Raw genomic sequence first — 15,599 nt, forward strand, 5'->3', positions numbered from 1 at the left:
CTCTATCTGCTGCAGCATCTGGGCAGGCGGCTTCAGGCAGGGCACTGAGCCGCTCTCGGGGCTGTGATTTACGGCGGCGGGCTGCGTTGCCCGAGGCTGCGTGACGAGCAAGCGCCGCACAATCGGACTCGGCACAGCCGCTCGCTCTCTCTCTCAACACGGCCCCCCACCGCCCCCCCCCACGGCCCCCCCATCAGCGCCGAGCTCCTTCTGCCTCGAACCCCCCAGAGACCCTCGTCTCGCCGGCTCGAAACACGACGCGTGTCGCGGTGCGTTCAGAGGTCCGTGGTCTCCTCCCGCGTCCTTGCAGACAAAGATCTCTGTTGCGTACAATACAAATCACCGCCACCACGCACTCAAGAAGCGCAGCCTGCGTGAAACTGTGCTCAGGTGCAGGGTGCTTCACAAAACATCGACACTTGTGCGAATTTGCGACGACACCACAAGAAATGTGCCTCCTCTGGGCTCTGGAGACCACCTGGAGAAGATTCCAGGCAATGCGTTGACAACGATGGCGAGCAAGTGGAGACTGACTTTTTGAAACTATTAACATAATTTTTCGATTTAAAGCTTTCGTGACTGCAGGGATTCATCTTCTTGGTTCTTTCGGTAAAGTCACGTAGAAGGGAAATAAAAAAAAACATATAGAAATATATTATTTTATTATGTTTTATTTTTACTATTAACATCACATCTGTTATCACGTTACAGTGTAGTATTATTATCCATTCTTTTTCATTTAAAACGATAGTCCCATGTAAAAGTTAACATTTTTTTGGAGCACCCTGTATACGGGCGTTGGCTGCCACTGATGACGAGCGAGCGAGCGAGCGCGTGTCGCCCAGCCTCGGGGCGACTGTGCAGACACAAAGAGAAGGCGATTCGTGTTGGGTGGGGATGCTGCTGCGTTGGCAGCGGTGCACAAGCACTTCTAACAAAAGAGACTCATCAAACCCATCAGCAACACTGCCTTAAAATAAAACAATATATAATCGGCGACGTTTCAGGCAATAGCCCTTGTCGAGGAATGCGATGAAGAAGTGCCATTGCCTGAAATGCCGTCGATTTTATACTGAGTGTTCATGTTTATTTTCCTTTAAGGCAGTGTGGTGTTGATGAGTGTAGGCCAATCAGTTTCAAAGACAATGCGAGCGAATAGAATCAGAACACGTTCGTTTGGTTAATGCAGTAACTTGAGTCCTTGCAAAAGGTTTCTACTTGGTGTTTGAACATCTTAACACCTCCTGTTATATTTCCAAAAAGGGTAAAACCGATTTTTTTTGTCATACTTTGAAGAATGTGTTGAGTTTGTTGTTAATAACGAGAAGCGATCGGACACCATAACTGGGGTGGAACACATCCTGCAGTGAATAGTATGCACGTGAATAGTCATATAGAACATGTCATATGGTTGTAATTGTGGTGTGTGACAGTATTTGAGTATCATGCGGTGAATAGTATCATCGCACATGTCATCCGCTGAATTGTGACGATTTGGAGTTGTGATCCGATTTTTTTTAAATTTTGTTTCACGTATTTGTCTCATTTTCACTCTCCTGTTGTCATCGTTTCGAGATCGTGCACTCCACGCGCCTCACTTTCACACGAGAATATCATTTTACACAGATCGTGAAGGCAATACGCGATGACTGTCGCTCGCAAAATTCGTTTCATGTACAGTGAGCACAAACATCGGTTTGAATCGATGCGTTGACACTTGGCTCGGGAGTAGGATGCACTCTCTGAATCATTCCTCGCCGCTTTGCATTCTGGCCAACAGGCCTGCAGGATGGCATTACAGGCGTGTCCATGTCTGCTGCTCACTGAAGCAGCATTGAGACGTAGATCTGTACTGAAATGTATTTCCACTTCCTGCCTAATCCTTTCGGGGCTCCTTGACGAAGTGGTGACGTCCTCACCTACAACACTGCGGCGCCTTCCCGACAGCCTAGACGGCTCGTCTCACTGATGAGCCCGAACGACTATAGGCTGCCAGTGGCCTCTATTAGGCCGAGCAGTATTTGTCAGTGGTGAACTTTACAATTATACGATTCATGTATATGTGCATATTGTGCATTTGCGAGGCTTGCTTGAGCTTTGTCAACCCACGTTTTTATTTTAAGGCTGAGTCAACCTACACGAGGCCCAGAGAGAGAGACAGGCACGGACACGGACACAGCGAATGGGAGATACAGAGAGACACGGAGAGAGACAAACACAGACAGAGACAGACAGAGAGGCGACACGAAGAAAGAGGCAAACACAGAGAGACATGGAGATTGATAAACAGTCATGGAAGGGCAGACACACACACACACACAGAGATCATTCTGGGTGGTCCTAAAGAAGAGAGACCCTTGTTCACATGCACAAGTCACGGACACGCACACGCACACGCACACCGGAACCAAGCACCCAGACCATCGCATGGGAAATGTTTCACGTTGCGACGCGTGGATTTATCTAACGGGGTCCTGTGGGGTGTGCCTCTGCGACAGACCCTGAAGCACCCCAACCTGGTGAACATGCTGGAGGTGTTCCGCAGGAAGCGCCGGCTGCACCTCGTCTTCGAGTTCTGCGACCACACGGTGCTCAACGAGCTGCACCGCTACCCACACGGGTACGAGCACAGACCCCGCTGCCCGCACTCCTCCATTGCACCTCCCATTGGCACGGTTGGCTACTTGCGGTTGCGAAAGCACTGACTGATTAAACGGCTTATCACGTGGACTTTTATAGCAGTCAAGGACTCGGGAATGCGTTACGTCGATTTTAAATGTGGACGGTTAAAACCGGAGGACCCTGATGGAAATCCACGCGACCACGGGGAGAGAAAACACGCAAACTCCAAATGTACAGGAGTCATGGTCGGGATCGTACTCCTGACCTCCTGCATACAAGGCGAGGTAGTTAATATCTCGCCACCGCGGCGCCCCAAATGTCAACAGACATGCATGCACCCTGCCTCAAGCTCGCTCGTCTCTCTCTCTCTCCATGCCAGCAGTCTCGTCCGGCGAGGTGAGTGCAGAAACCTTCAGGGGATGGGAGGGTGGGGCAGGGCGGATGGTTGGCGGACAGAGGCGCGTTGCAGCTGGATTCTGTGCAGGTTCAACTTCAAATGTGCTCGGGGAACGTCAATGCCACACTGGTGACGAAGCAGATGAATGCACATGTATGTAGATGTATGTTGAACTTCTTTCGGACCGCACATAGCCGATCGTGCTAATCGGAGGTGAATACCGATTTTATTTTAAAAAATGCACGACACGTGCAAACGTAAATCCGCAAAGGTAGTGTCTTCATTAAAAACACAAAGAGCGATATTCGTGGGAGATATTGCGAGTACGAGCGACATAGTTGCACACAAACATGAACGGTTACAGACGTACCCATGTGCACCACCTCTGGAGCCAATGTGTGAGCAGGCGTTGCTGGCTCGGGTAATTTCTAATCTTTGGGAATTTATATTTTTTCGAGAATTATCTGCGTAACATGATGATGCATCCCGTTGCCCTTGTCCGAATTGTTTACATGCCCACTTGAAACATGAACATTGGGGCAATTGCAGACAGCCTTCGTCTAATTTTAAGAGGTGGTATTTTAATACAAAAAAAAGGTAAATTTCCCCACAGAAAAATGCCTTGTAGAGTTGCACGGAGGCAATGTCTTGTCGGTGGTGATCAGCAATTGCCATCATGTACGAAATAACGCAAAACAACCCTGGTCTTCTCTCTTTATGAAAAGCACAACATGGTTTTTGTGTAAACAACAACAGCAGTAGCAGCAGCAGCAGCAGCAGAGGCAATACATTTGCTTGATGAGCGTGGCACTCGCTGTGCGTGCGTCACGCAGTGGTGCCCACGAGGCCACGGCGAGCCGGTCTCGGCGCCATAAAAACAAATCTGTATGAGTATGTAGGATTATTTAATTAATATTGTTATTATTCCACCTCATCCCCAATCATTTGCAAAATAATTTTTTGTCGATGCACACACACACACACCTGCGCCCACCGATGCGCACACGCTGCCTTGTTGCTATGGAGGGATACGTGCGGCTTGTGGTGGAGGGGTTTTGTGTCGGGTTAAATATGCTTTTAGCACTCACAGCATTCAACGGTCGCGGGGTTTTCTTTATCGCCGGGAGCTGAATAAGTGCAGAAGCCTCACGAGAGACGACACCATAACGACGCGTCTGCGGAGCGGAATGCCACGCGGGGGTTGATTCCCGCGCGTTTTGCTGTGCGCTGCTATCGGGGCCCGCCACTCGTGCACGTCCGCTCCGCCTGCCACAAGCGCAGCGGGATCGCGTTCACTCACGTGCCCGATATACGTCGCTCAGGTTTGCTCGGTCCAGACAAAGCACTCGGGGGGGGGGGGGGGATGCTGCAGCGGTGAACAAGGACGTCATTCGTTTGCCAAAAAGCCAAGTTCAAACTATTTCTGCAACAAAAATGTATTTCCACCGAGAAGAGGGGATTGAACCTGGGTGTGTAATTGCTGACACAAAACTACAGGGCCAGTGTCGTCGGCTACCACTTCTCTTCTCCATTGGCCAATCCCCTCCCCTCCCCTCATCCCTCGACTCATTCCCATCCCTCCCCTATAGCCCTTTCGTGACTCCGACGTGTGCTGTGTTACGGTGACTCATTCCTCGGCCCTTGCACGCCCCTTGCCATCTAATTATATAACAAGGATAAGAAATTGTTGGGTGCACCTTTGCCGAGAACCGATCTCAGATGAGTGATGTGGATCTGGCACATTGACGAGTGAGCGCAGGGCACGTCGTATTGCAAATCTGTTCGCTCTCTCGGGCAATCCGAATGGATCGCCTCAACGCGAAGTCTCGTTTTCACATTCAAGTTACTCACGGTCTCGTTTCTGCTGTTTCTTATTTTCCTCTGTTTCATTTGTACAACGATTCTTCCACATACGCATGTCGTATGAGCGTGAGTGTCGTTTGTAAATTGATGCGATGATGTATATCATTGTATGCTTTGTGCACGTATATAGTTTTCATAGTGCTACGTTTCTGTGTTTTTCTTGAAAGAGCAGTGGCGCAGTAGTTAGTGCTAACTGATTATACCATTGGTTAACATGGGTGCATGGCTGACATCAGTAGCACATGCTAACGGAACCAGTAGCTGGCCATCCTGTTTACAAACCCGCTCTGACCAGTGTGGTGAAAGACGTCAAGTGCTATGGGGGAAGGCGCTCATTTAGCAGTGGATTGAAAACAATTGAAAAAGTGATATTTTGTCTACAAGAATAATGTTCGCATCGTATGTACTCTGCATTGAGCAATGGCTCACTCCCAGGCAATGTAAAACCTAGGCCCATTCCCGTCTTGACCTCGGCAGCGAAACGTGACCCCCTCTGTGTAGCGGAGCAAGTTCACGACCCCCCCCCCCCCTCCCACGAAACGCCTCCATGTCGATTGTACCTTTCATTCCCCTTCAATTTCACTCGAGCGTGTGTCCTGAGAGAGAGAGAGAGCGCAAAGCTGAGCAATTGGCCTCCGCTCCTTTCATCCGTTTGTCCATGAAGCATTCACCTTGAGATACAGTTCTGCGGTGCGTCTGCGTGCGCGCTCGTCCTCATTGCAAGACACATCACACCGCTCATCGGGAGCAGCCCCATTGTGAGCCAGGGTCGCAGCCGAATTTGCAGGATCACCCACAATTACTCAATTACCGAACTGGCACGTCTCAATGCCTGCCGCAACTGGACCCTGCCACCTTCGCGAACACGGGGGATGGGAGGCTTCTGGCAATCAAACCGCCTTTAGTGGAACAAAAAGTCCTGTGATTAGGATGGCCCACGATGGTAAAAACCCGCTGTTGGGTGGTGCCCGCTGTCTCTTGCTTCTCGACACAGCAGGCAGGCTGTTAGGGTACTAGCCAGCCGTGTATGTCACTGTAGCCCCAAGCGCAAGGCTATTTACATCGGAAAGCCCGTTCACCCATAGATTGCCGGTGTCACGGTTAAATATATATTGGCACAGTTTGTGTGCAGTGAGTCACCCAGGTAAACACGTGTGCAAATATAGATCGAACTGAATGCATGTCGTCCGGTTACGGTTACACTTAGCCTGGATCTTATTTATAATACGAATGTGTGGGAAACCTGATCCGCCACGGCACAAATAATGCAGTGATTCCGACTGGTCATGTCAACCCTTTGATTAGTGCCTAAGCCAAATGGAAAAAAAAATATTTGTCCGTATAAATCAGAGCTATTTGCAAGCATATGTGTGTTTTATGGGAGGCTATTAAACATTTATGCTTTGGCAGAGCAATATAAAACAGCAAACTTTTAAAAAAAGTATGGTATTGTGGCTGAAGTTAAATTAATTCAATAGTAGATTTAAGTCATGTTGTATTCTTAAGAGGGTGGTCCCAGCCCCTCCGATGGCTGGGATTAATCTTTTTTTTTAAGTTAAAGTCTAGAATGTAAGAAACGTAATTTGACTCTCTGCGGGGTGAGTCGGTATTAAAAGCAGTGCATTTAAACATCAGTGTCAATGTCTCTTGTTTGGATTAAACAAAGGATATTCTAATTTCTGACACCTCACAATTTTGAAAGACCAAATATGCAAAATGTGACAATTCAGACCAATAAAACCGAACTGTACATATCATGTTATCATGTTAGCCCCGCATCATTCCACATCTCCGAAAACCACCCTGACCTCTCCACCCAAACATATAGAGGACTTGAGAAAGAGAGTTTAGCCCACACACCTCCGATTAACATGGTCGGTTACATACGGTGCAAAAGAAGTTCAACATACACACGTACGTACAGACACGTTTTAGACAATCTTTACAACCCCAGGATTATCGAGTTGAGGTGATAGATCAGGCACAGCTCATCATCCGCACCATTTGTTGCTGCAATTTTTTTGGCCAAAAATGAATTCATCATTGTAACTCTGTACGATGAAAACGGCTCAAGTGAGCGGTGCGATCGTCTGACTTGCCAGCGGATTGACACGTTGGGGTTTCTTATAAAGTGTTCTCAGTGTTCACAAACACTGGACATCTGTGAAAAAGAGCTTTATAGCTGATCAGATTCCTGCAGTATAAATCAAGATTCTGATTCTGAAATTGACACGCGGTCGCGAGGTTCGCGGTGATGTATGGTCAAACAAACCCCGATGTGGAGGGGCTTTGATCCAGCAGTGGATTGACAAAGGGCTGTGAATTACCGTAATATTTTATTCAAACATATAAATACTCAATCGCATGATTTGATGCATGTATTGGGAAGAGTAAGAATACATTTTAATAACGTTTCCATTGTTAGACACCTGATTATCACGTTGCTATTATGATCATGATGTTGACAATGACGACGACAATGATGATGACACTGTAATGCTGTGTTGGTTGGAACTGTCCGTCCCCGTAGGATTCCTGAATCCCAAGTGAAGAGCTACATCTGGCAGATCCTGCAAGCGGTAGCTTACTGCCACCGGCATAACGTGCGTAAAAAAAGACACACGCACACACACGCACACACACACACACTCTGCACGCTTCTTAAAACCAAATGCAGTAGCAAAATGAATGGCACACGCACAATGATGAAGATTCCCCCGTATAGCCTCGACAGACTTGTGGGGACAAGTGCTGTTCGCGAGCTCTTGTGAAGGCCGGCACGTAAGGGCTGGTGGCCAGCACCACGTCTATCCGTCTTTGTCTCCGCAGCGCTGATGCTTACACATCGCACCAGACACTCATTTGAGGCTGAGTCGAACTAGACGAGGCCCATGACAGGTTCAGATAATCGTCACCCGGTGTTGGTCCTGAGTGTCAAGCGAACTCGGGTCGCCGGGTTCAAAGCGCAGCGCGCCAACCCGCTACACTACCGCTCCCCACACACACAAATGATCACATCTGTTTTGTTTGAAAACAAATTAACAACTGTCCTCGAATGGGCGCACGTGCTTAGTGGCTGAGTGGGTGTGACTATCGGCTGAACAACACAGAGCTAAGCAGTGGCTGCTCATGGGAAAATGTTGTCCCCGAGAAAGCTGCATGGCCGCTGCTTGTATAATTCTCTGTGTCCTCACCCTCCACCACCACCACTGCTACCGCCGCCACTTTTGCTCTCGGCTCTACGCAGAGTGCCCACTCGAGCTCGCGGTCTCAATTAGCTCCGCGTTCAAACGGACAACAAAAAGGTGACTTGTGGAGAGGCCCCCACGAGGCCTCGCTTGGAGTGATGCTGAACAAATTAGACATGTGTGGAGGGCACCTCGCCAGGGGCTGTGTTGGGGATTCGGACTGCTAAGATCGCAAGGTGCACTTAGCCTGGCACAAGCAGTGGCATCACTGCGGTGGTGATGTCACCGCCAGTTAGAGGCCAGCATGAGATTGTTGTTTGTTGCTATGTCGCAGTGCATCTCCCAAGATGATAAGAAGCTAATGGCCTAGCATTGTCATTCGTCTGGGTCAAATTAATAATACTAGTTTAGCACAAGCGTCCACTCTGTACTCTTCCTGAATTGTAGAAACGAGTTTTTTTCTGTGACTGTGACGTTTGCTTGGTATGGACCCGCGTTGTGTGATGCCATATATGTAAGTATTTCATTTTATCCCGAAGAGTTTGGAATGTTGTTTCGGCAATAATTTTGGCGTGCCACATCCATCATCTCTCCTTACCATCGTCCTCATAATACTGCGGTGTCATGGGACGACAGAACATAGCAATGCATAGGGTATATCAATCGAGGGTACACGAATTTAGGATTGTTATGGATATGCGTAACCTGTTCTCTAGTGGCCGTGTATTACGCTGATAATCACTACTCTGTAATGAGAACGGCGTGGGCTGTCTGTATTGCTTCTCAGTCCCTTTCACCTGTGTTTGTGCTGAGCAGCAGCTTTTTGATGTCAACGTAGGTATGAATAGTTTCTCAAATCTCTTTTTTTCTTTAATAACTTTGCTTGAATAGCGCGCAGTGTATTTGCGTTCCCATGATAAAAAAAAAACCCAAATACGATGAGTCAAGCAGTCATGCTTGCATGTACATTGTACGCTCACCCGCATGCTCAAAACAAACAAACCCTCTGCCCCTCTTACCGTGGGTTCCATGCCAATCAATAGGCTGCCGTCACTTCTTAACGCTCAAAGACATGCCGCACAACCGCTGCAAACGAAATCCCTTCGTGTTGTCAAATCACATCCCCGTGTAAAGGACAGATTGTCCTTTTCATATTGTAATTACTGGCCAGCCGTGGACTCTTAATTTGGAGATGTCGTCTCGAGTGCACTAACTCGAATGATGCTTCATCATTATCATGAATGATGCTGCGCCTTGCAACGATCAACCGAGCAGCTCAGCTGCTGTGTGCACCACCCTCGACGGGACTCGAGCCGGAGTGCTGCTGGTGACCACGCGGTTGTGCCGAGTCGCACCGCAGTGCCCATTCAAAGCGACGTGTCTCCGGGTAATAGGATGGGAGACACGCCGGGTGATGGTGGTGGGGGGGGGGGGCGATGGTGGTGGGGGAGGTGGTGGGGGTGATGGTGGTGAGGGGGTGGGGGGTATTTTCATGATATCCTTGCGCTTGTTTTTTCTTCCGTTCTGGCAGTCTGCGTTTTCTTCGTGCGTGAATCGCTCACCAAGACACTCACGCTGATTCAAAAGCACTCGAATTCTGACGTCCAAAAGTCACTCACGCTGTCGTGCCTCCCGCCGCCGCTTATTTTTTTTAATGGTCATTTCATTTTGCTCGATTCCGCTGGAGAGCCGGTGGCAGCCTGTAATCGAAATGGGTGGAGAACCGCATGAAACGGCCACCTCCACTGCCACTCATTTCACCTTCTCCTGTCCCATAAATACCCCCAGGCAGGTGCACGGACTCCTAATAACCTCATAGTCCTTGCTACAGGAGATGCGCACACGAAAATCAGTCGCGCGACCCATTAAACATCTGCCGCAGTGCACACTGCGGAGTGCTGCGGGAGGGAATGAGTGTAACAAAAAGGTAAATTTCAGTCATCATCTGTAGGCTATCCTTCCAGCTGTTGTGGTCAAGGATCAGTCCTCTAACTGCACAGATTTTTCACGATTACGTTCCTACATAACTTTTCGATGCATTTTTTTGGGGTTGTTCTGCATAATGTCCGACGTTTATTCTCCGAGTGCCGGGGGAGCTCCTTCAGGAATTACAATCAGAACCGGTCCTGGGTCTCACTGGAATCATATCGGGCTCACGTGAATTCCTGCTGCGAAGGGATGATCACCACACAGCCCCTTGCATGGCAAACGTGGCCAAGAGTGAGGCTAGTCACAGACAACTCCTTCGTGCACCAAGCCGCTCTTAATAGGCGCTCGCTAACAGCTTTACCCCAAGAGTCGCCTGTAAGGCTGAAGGATGGATCTTTGTCTATAACTTTGGTGCACATATATTTATTATCAAACGTACACGTGCGTACACATGTATACACCACCGCAGCCCTCTGGTAATGATGTAGGGACATTATCAGACAAAAATACCATTGATCAATGCTTTAGACAGAAAAATAAATGGTGGCATTATTTTGCTAGAGGCAGCTATTGAGTCCCATTGTCATGGTCACACATTTGGACAATTACCCACAATTACTAGATTGCTAAATTTGACAATTCTAGAATGTCTTTTTGGCAATATTTCAATGCCCAGCCTGGGGGTCATTGCTCTGGGTGAACCCTGTTCAAAGCCTCAACCCGGGGGCATGCAGTTACAATTCAGCTCTTCATTTGCAATGTCAATGTCTCTCTAGCTGATGGGGTCATTTGTCGTTGTCCATTAGAATTACAATAGTAACAAAGACGTGCAGCATTATGTTTTATGTGCGCGCGCTGTGGGTGTTGTGCATATATATCTTGTAAACTACACGTTTAAAAAAAAAACGGATGTCGGATATTTTAGGTTTGTTTTTATTGACAGCACTCTTTGCCCAGAGAGACAGGCGCTGTTCGCTCGTTGAGGCATTTTGACGATGACTCTTGAAGCGGGAATGCAGAATTGCCACTGCCGCCAGCGATGGAGAAGGGGCGGGAGGAACGATGCTTAATGTGAGAGTTGGCTCTCAGCTGTTCCCCCCAAAGGCCCCCCTCTTTAAAAGGCTTTGTGGCTCATCCACAACCAGGCCTATTTAGCAGGGAAAGGTCACACCGACACAACGCGGCTTTCATTCGTGACACCGGGAGCCTATAAACATTGCGCGGCCCGGGGTTAGTGCCCGCATTAATGCGCAAAGGCTCTTCAGCACACACGGCAGGGCGGGTAGCCTCCATTTGGAGCGCTCCCGACAATATCGTGATTTTCCATGAGAGTGACCAAGAAAGACGTCTCCTAAGAGGGAGCAACAAATAACGGTGAGGTGGTGGTAAACAAAACAAAAATGAAGCGATATGGTTTTTATTTTTCATTGCATTTCCTTTGACGTGGAGGTCTACACTCGAGACAAAGACACAGATCCTCCTCGGAGCCTCAATGGACTTTCGAGGCAAGTGCTGTTAGCGAGCAGCACCTATGAAGGTCGGCACGGTATACAATGCCCCGGACCGCCTTTGTCTCTCTCGTGGCGATGTTTACACACCGCACCAGGTACTCATTTGAGGCTGAGCGGACCTACGGGAGGCCCAGGAACGGTTCAGATAATCGACGCTGTGAGGGGGAATCGAGCGAGGGTCGCCAAGTTCATATTGCAGCCCGCTAACCACTGTGCCACCACTCCCACTATACACACAAGGCGCCTGCAAGTAGATATACACGTTCATGCGTGTGTGTGTACACACACATGAACACACAAACACAAAGATCCCCCGTATAGCTTTAACAGACTGTTGGGGCAAGCGCTGTTAGCGAGCACCTATGAAGACCAGTACGGAACACAAGGGGGTGGGTGGCCAGCACCACGCCCGGCCGCCTTTGTCTCCCTAGTGCGATGTTTACACACCGCACCAGGCTGAGTCGACCTAGAGGAGGCCCACGACCGGTTCAAAAAATCGTTACTGGCGTTGGCCGTGAGCTAACCGCCACACTACCGCATGAACGCACACAAACGTGTAAGCCGTATTTGGCCCAAACACACGGTGACACGCGTGTGAACACGAGTTAATTCGAACACACTCATCCAGAAGCATAGCACACGTTCATCCACGCATCTCCTGCATGTAAACACATTTGCTATGCACAGAATATAGAATGTGTTATTCTATGAAATATATGTAATATATATATTCATCAAGACAGCATTTCACCGGGTCTTTATTTTTTCACGAGCTTTGTGGATGTTTTGGCAATATTTAGTGTTTTTTTTTCGCGTGGGAGGAGACGGGACAGCGCCCAAGAGAAACCCACGCCAATATATCACTGCAGTTGCAAGTAGACATTGCTTGCTATGTATGGCTCTTTCCGTTTTTAATACCTTACATCTGAGGTTGAAAGCGTTTACGCTGTTAGCGATCTCTGTCTGTCTGTCCGTCGGTAATGTGAGGGGGGGCGACAGAACACACGAAGATGATCGAATCTGAAGTAAACTTTAGCACGGAGAACGTTTTATAGGAATTTGCCACTTGGCACCTCCTGAATATCGGCCGAGTTGACCATCGGGTTGCCCGAAACGTGCAGACTTCACTGGCGTTGAAAGGACAATCGGCTAACGTGTCAGCCGTGTTTAGCCCTAACAGAGTCCCATTAACAAAATGGGACCTTTTTGCCAGTATCAAAGTATGGAAAAATAAAAATAGGTTTTATCTTTTCTGGCAATAAAACAGGAGGTGTTAAGACGTTCAAACACCAAATAGACTACTTCAGCATTTTTTTGCTGTGGTTGTTCCACCTGATGAAGATTGCTTGTGTTGCGGTCGAAATGTCGTGATTTATTTTATTTCCACCTACGTGACTTTACCGAAAGAACCAAAGAGTATGGATTCCTGCAGTCACGAAAGCTTCAAATCAAGACCAAATCGAAACTTTTTGCAAGGAATCAAGTCTGCATTAACCACACGTTACTTGTGGTGAACATGCAGACAAACATGCTGTGACAATATACAAGCTGATTGGCCTATACCAGAGACGGCCTTCTATATAGGGCCTCGTCTCACCAGTGTCAGCCCAGAGAACACCAAAAGGCGGACAGTGCAGTTCTTTGCAAGAGGTTTCTTTTTGGTGTTTGAACATCTTGACATCTGTTTATTGCACAAAAAGGGTAAAACCTATTCTTATTTTTTCAGATACACATTCGTTTTCCGTGCTACTATAAACACTGCTGAGGACATGCGTGTACTGGAGCGTGAAACAGTATCCCATGGATATGCATGACGATTATCATATTTGTTTCCGCTCGAAAACGAAACGTAATTTTAGCATTTGGGAAGGAACCAAAAATGCCCGATTTAAACCTTTACACGCGGAGACGCTGCCAGGCCAAGTGCGGCGTCGCTGGCACATTTTTTTTTAATTTCAGCTGCAATTTTAAATGTGGATCACCGTGTGCGATAATAGGCGCGGTGATTTTGTTGAGCATTTTTCGAAAGGTATTTGGTGGACGGTTGAGATCACGGCTCCACGAGTGCCACAGGCCGGCAGTTTTGCCGCTCGGCACAGTTTTGCAGCCCTTGAAGATGCTTCAGCAGGACTCTGAAGGAGGTGAACGAGCTATTGACACAACCGGCGTAAGGACTCGGGCCCAAAAAAAACAATGTGCACACATTGGATGAGCTCTGCGCCAAAGGAGCAGCGTATATCTATGAGAAGGAAAAAGGCCACATTCCGTGCGGTAGGACGTGCAAAATTGACAGGTGTATGCATCACGGGCAGGACGATAAACACTGCATCCGCACACACACATATATTTATCATTCAGCCTATGAGCAAACCACATGAAATTCGCCAGATCCTGACCAATCATTGGAAGTTAAGCAGCAGTGCAGAAAACCCATTGTTGTACTGTACTTCTACGCTGCCCTCTTTCAACCCGCATTGACCAGCATGGCGACGTTACAGTCAAATAACCTGTACGGAATCAGAATCTCCATTTAGCCAGGAGGAATCCTATGAGCAATGAAGCCCTGTTTCACAGACGTCCAGTGCGGAGACTCTCGCCGAGCAGGTGATTGACAAGGGAGTTTCACCTGCACGCGCGTCCGTAACAGCGGTGGGTGGTCAAAACATCTTGCAATCTATACGTTAAGTGTGCATGTGCACTGCCTAACAGAATGGCAAGCTATGATTGAAATAGTGACGAACGTTGTAAACCTCCGTCAGTTGTAACATTATATTTTCCCGAAACGTCTTAACGTCTTTGTCCCCAGGAGTGGCAGCATCAGGTAGAGGAGATGTTGCGCGTGTGTGGTCTTGTTCGGTGGTCTGGAAAAAAACAAGTGAGAAAAGTTGTTTTGCCTGCGTGTGTGCTCATATGTTTGTGTGGATGTATGTGTTTGGGTGTGCATGCCTGTCTGTAGCGGTTAGCGCTACGCTGCGCTACGAACCTGGTGACCCGGGTTCGATTCCCGCTCACGGCCAACACGGGTGACGATTATCTGAACCGGTCCTGGGCCTCTCCTAGGTCTACTCAGCCTCAAATGAGTACCTGGTGCGGTGTGCAAACATCACTACTGGAGAGACAAAGGCTGCCGGGGGTGGTGTTGGCCACCCACCCCCTCGTGTGCCGTGCAGGCCTTTATAGGTGCTCGCTAACAGCACTTGCCCCTACTATCTGTGATGGCTACATGGGGGATCTTTGTATTTTTTATGCCTGTTTGTGCGTGCGTATGTTTGCGGATGCACGTGTGCGTGTGTGCATTGGTGCGTGTGCGTTGGTAGCGTGTGCATGAGCGTGTGTCCATGTGTCCATGTGAGTATGTCCACATATGCACGCACGTGTGCAGATGTGTCCTTGTGTGTGGGGAGCTGCTGGTGCAGTGGTTAGCGCACCGCGCCACGAACCTGGCGACCCGAGTTAAGATTCCCGCTCACGGCCATCATCATCTGAGCTTCGCCTAGGTCAACCCAGCCTTAACACACATCAGTATTGTGGAGACAAATATCGGGTCAACGTTGGAACGTGGTCGTTGGCCCAACGTTCGCCCCAAACGTTCCACGTTGTACCCGGGCCCTCCTTGCTGGCCTTCTTTTATCGGTGCTGTTTGGCAACAGCACTTGTCCCAACAGCCTTGTGTGAGGCTATATGGGGAGGGGGCATCTTTGTCTTTGTGTATGTGTTTGTGCGCGTTCCCTTCGCTCAGCTCCGTGTTTACAGCGGCCACGGTTGGACAGGGCCCACCCGCTCTGTGTGCGTCAGGACGGCAGCATTCTGCACCTGATTTACGCCCGCCCGACGTTTATTGGCGTTGGGTACCGAGGTGCCGGCTACCGTGGGGGTGTGTGGGCGTGGGTTTTTTTTTCTGGTTTCCATGCGCGCGGGGAGAGAAAATCGAAGCGCATAAGCATCATTGGCATCTGTTTGTTTAGGTCCGGATGACTGTACACGTGTGTGTGTGTGGCCGCACGCACGCACGCGGGGGCCAGGGCGATGGTTTCCACAACTCGGCACCCAGGAGCCTCCTCTTTAGGTCTCGCAGACTCGGAATCGTGA

General features: G+C 48.9%; 1 protein-coding gene across 1 annotated transcript in view; it reads left to right on the top strand.

Moving 5' to 3' along the window:
* The window catches only part of LOC144723469 (cyclin-dependent kinase-like 1), a 43,531-nt gene that overhangs the window by 12,116 nt on the left and 15,816 nt on the right, over nucleotides 1–15,599 (top strand). Inside the window, exons 2-3 of the mRNA XM_078602247.1 lie at nucleotides 2,499–2,620; nucleotides 7,413–7,485. Coding sequence (XP_078458373.1) covers nucleotides 2,499–2,620; nucleotides 7,413–7,485 — 195 coding nt within the window. The remainder of the gene's footprint in view (nucleotides 1–2,498; nucleotides 2,621–7,412; nucleotides 7,486–15,599) is intronic.

The sequence above is a fragment of the Lampetra planeri genome, chromosome 18 (genome assembly GCF_965212315.1).
Source record: "Lampetra planeri chromosome 18, kcLamPlan1.2.h2, whole genome shotgun sequence".
NCBI lineage: Eukaryota > Metazoa > Chordata > Hyperoartia > Petromyzontiformes > Petromyzontidae > Lampetra > Lampetra planeri.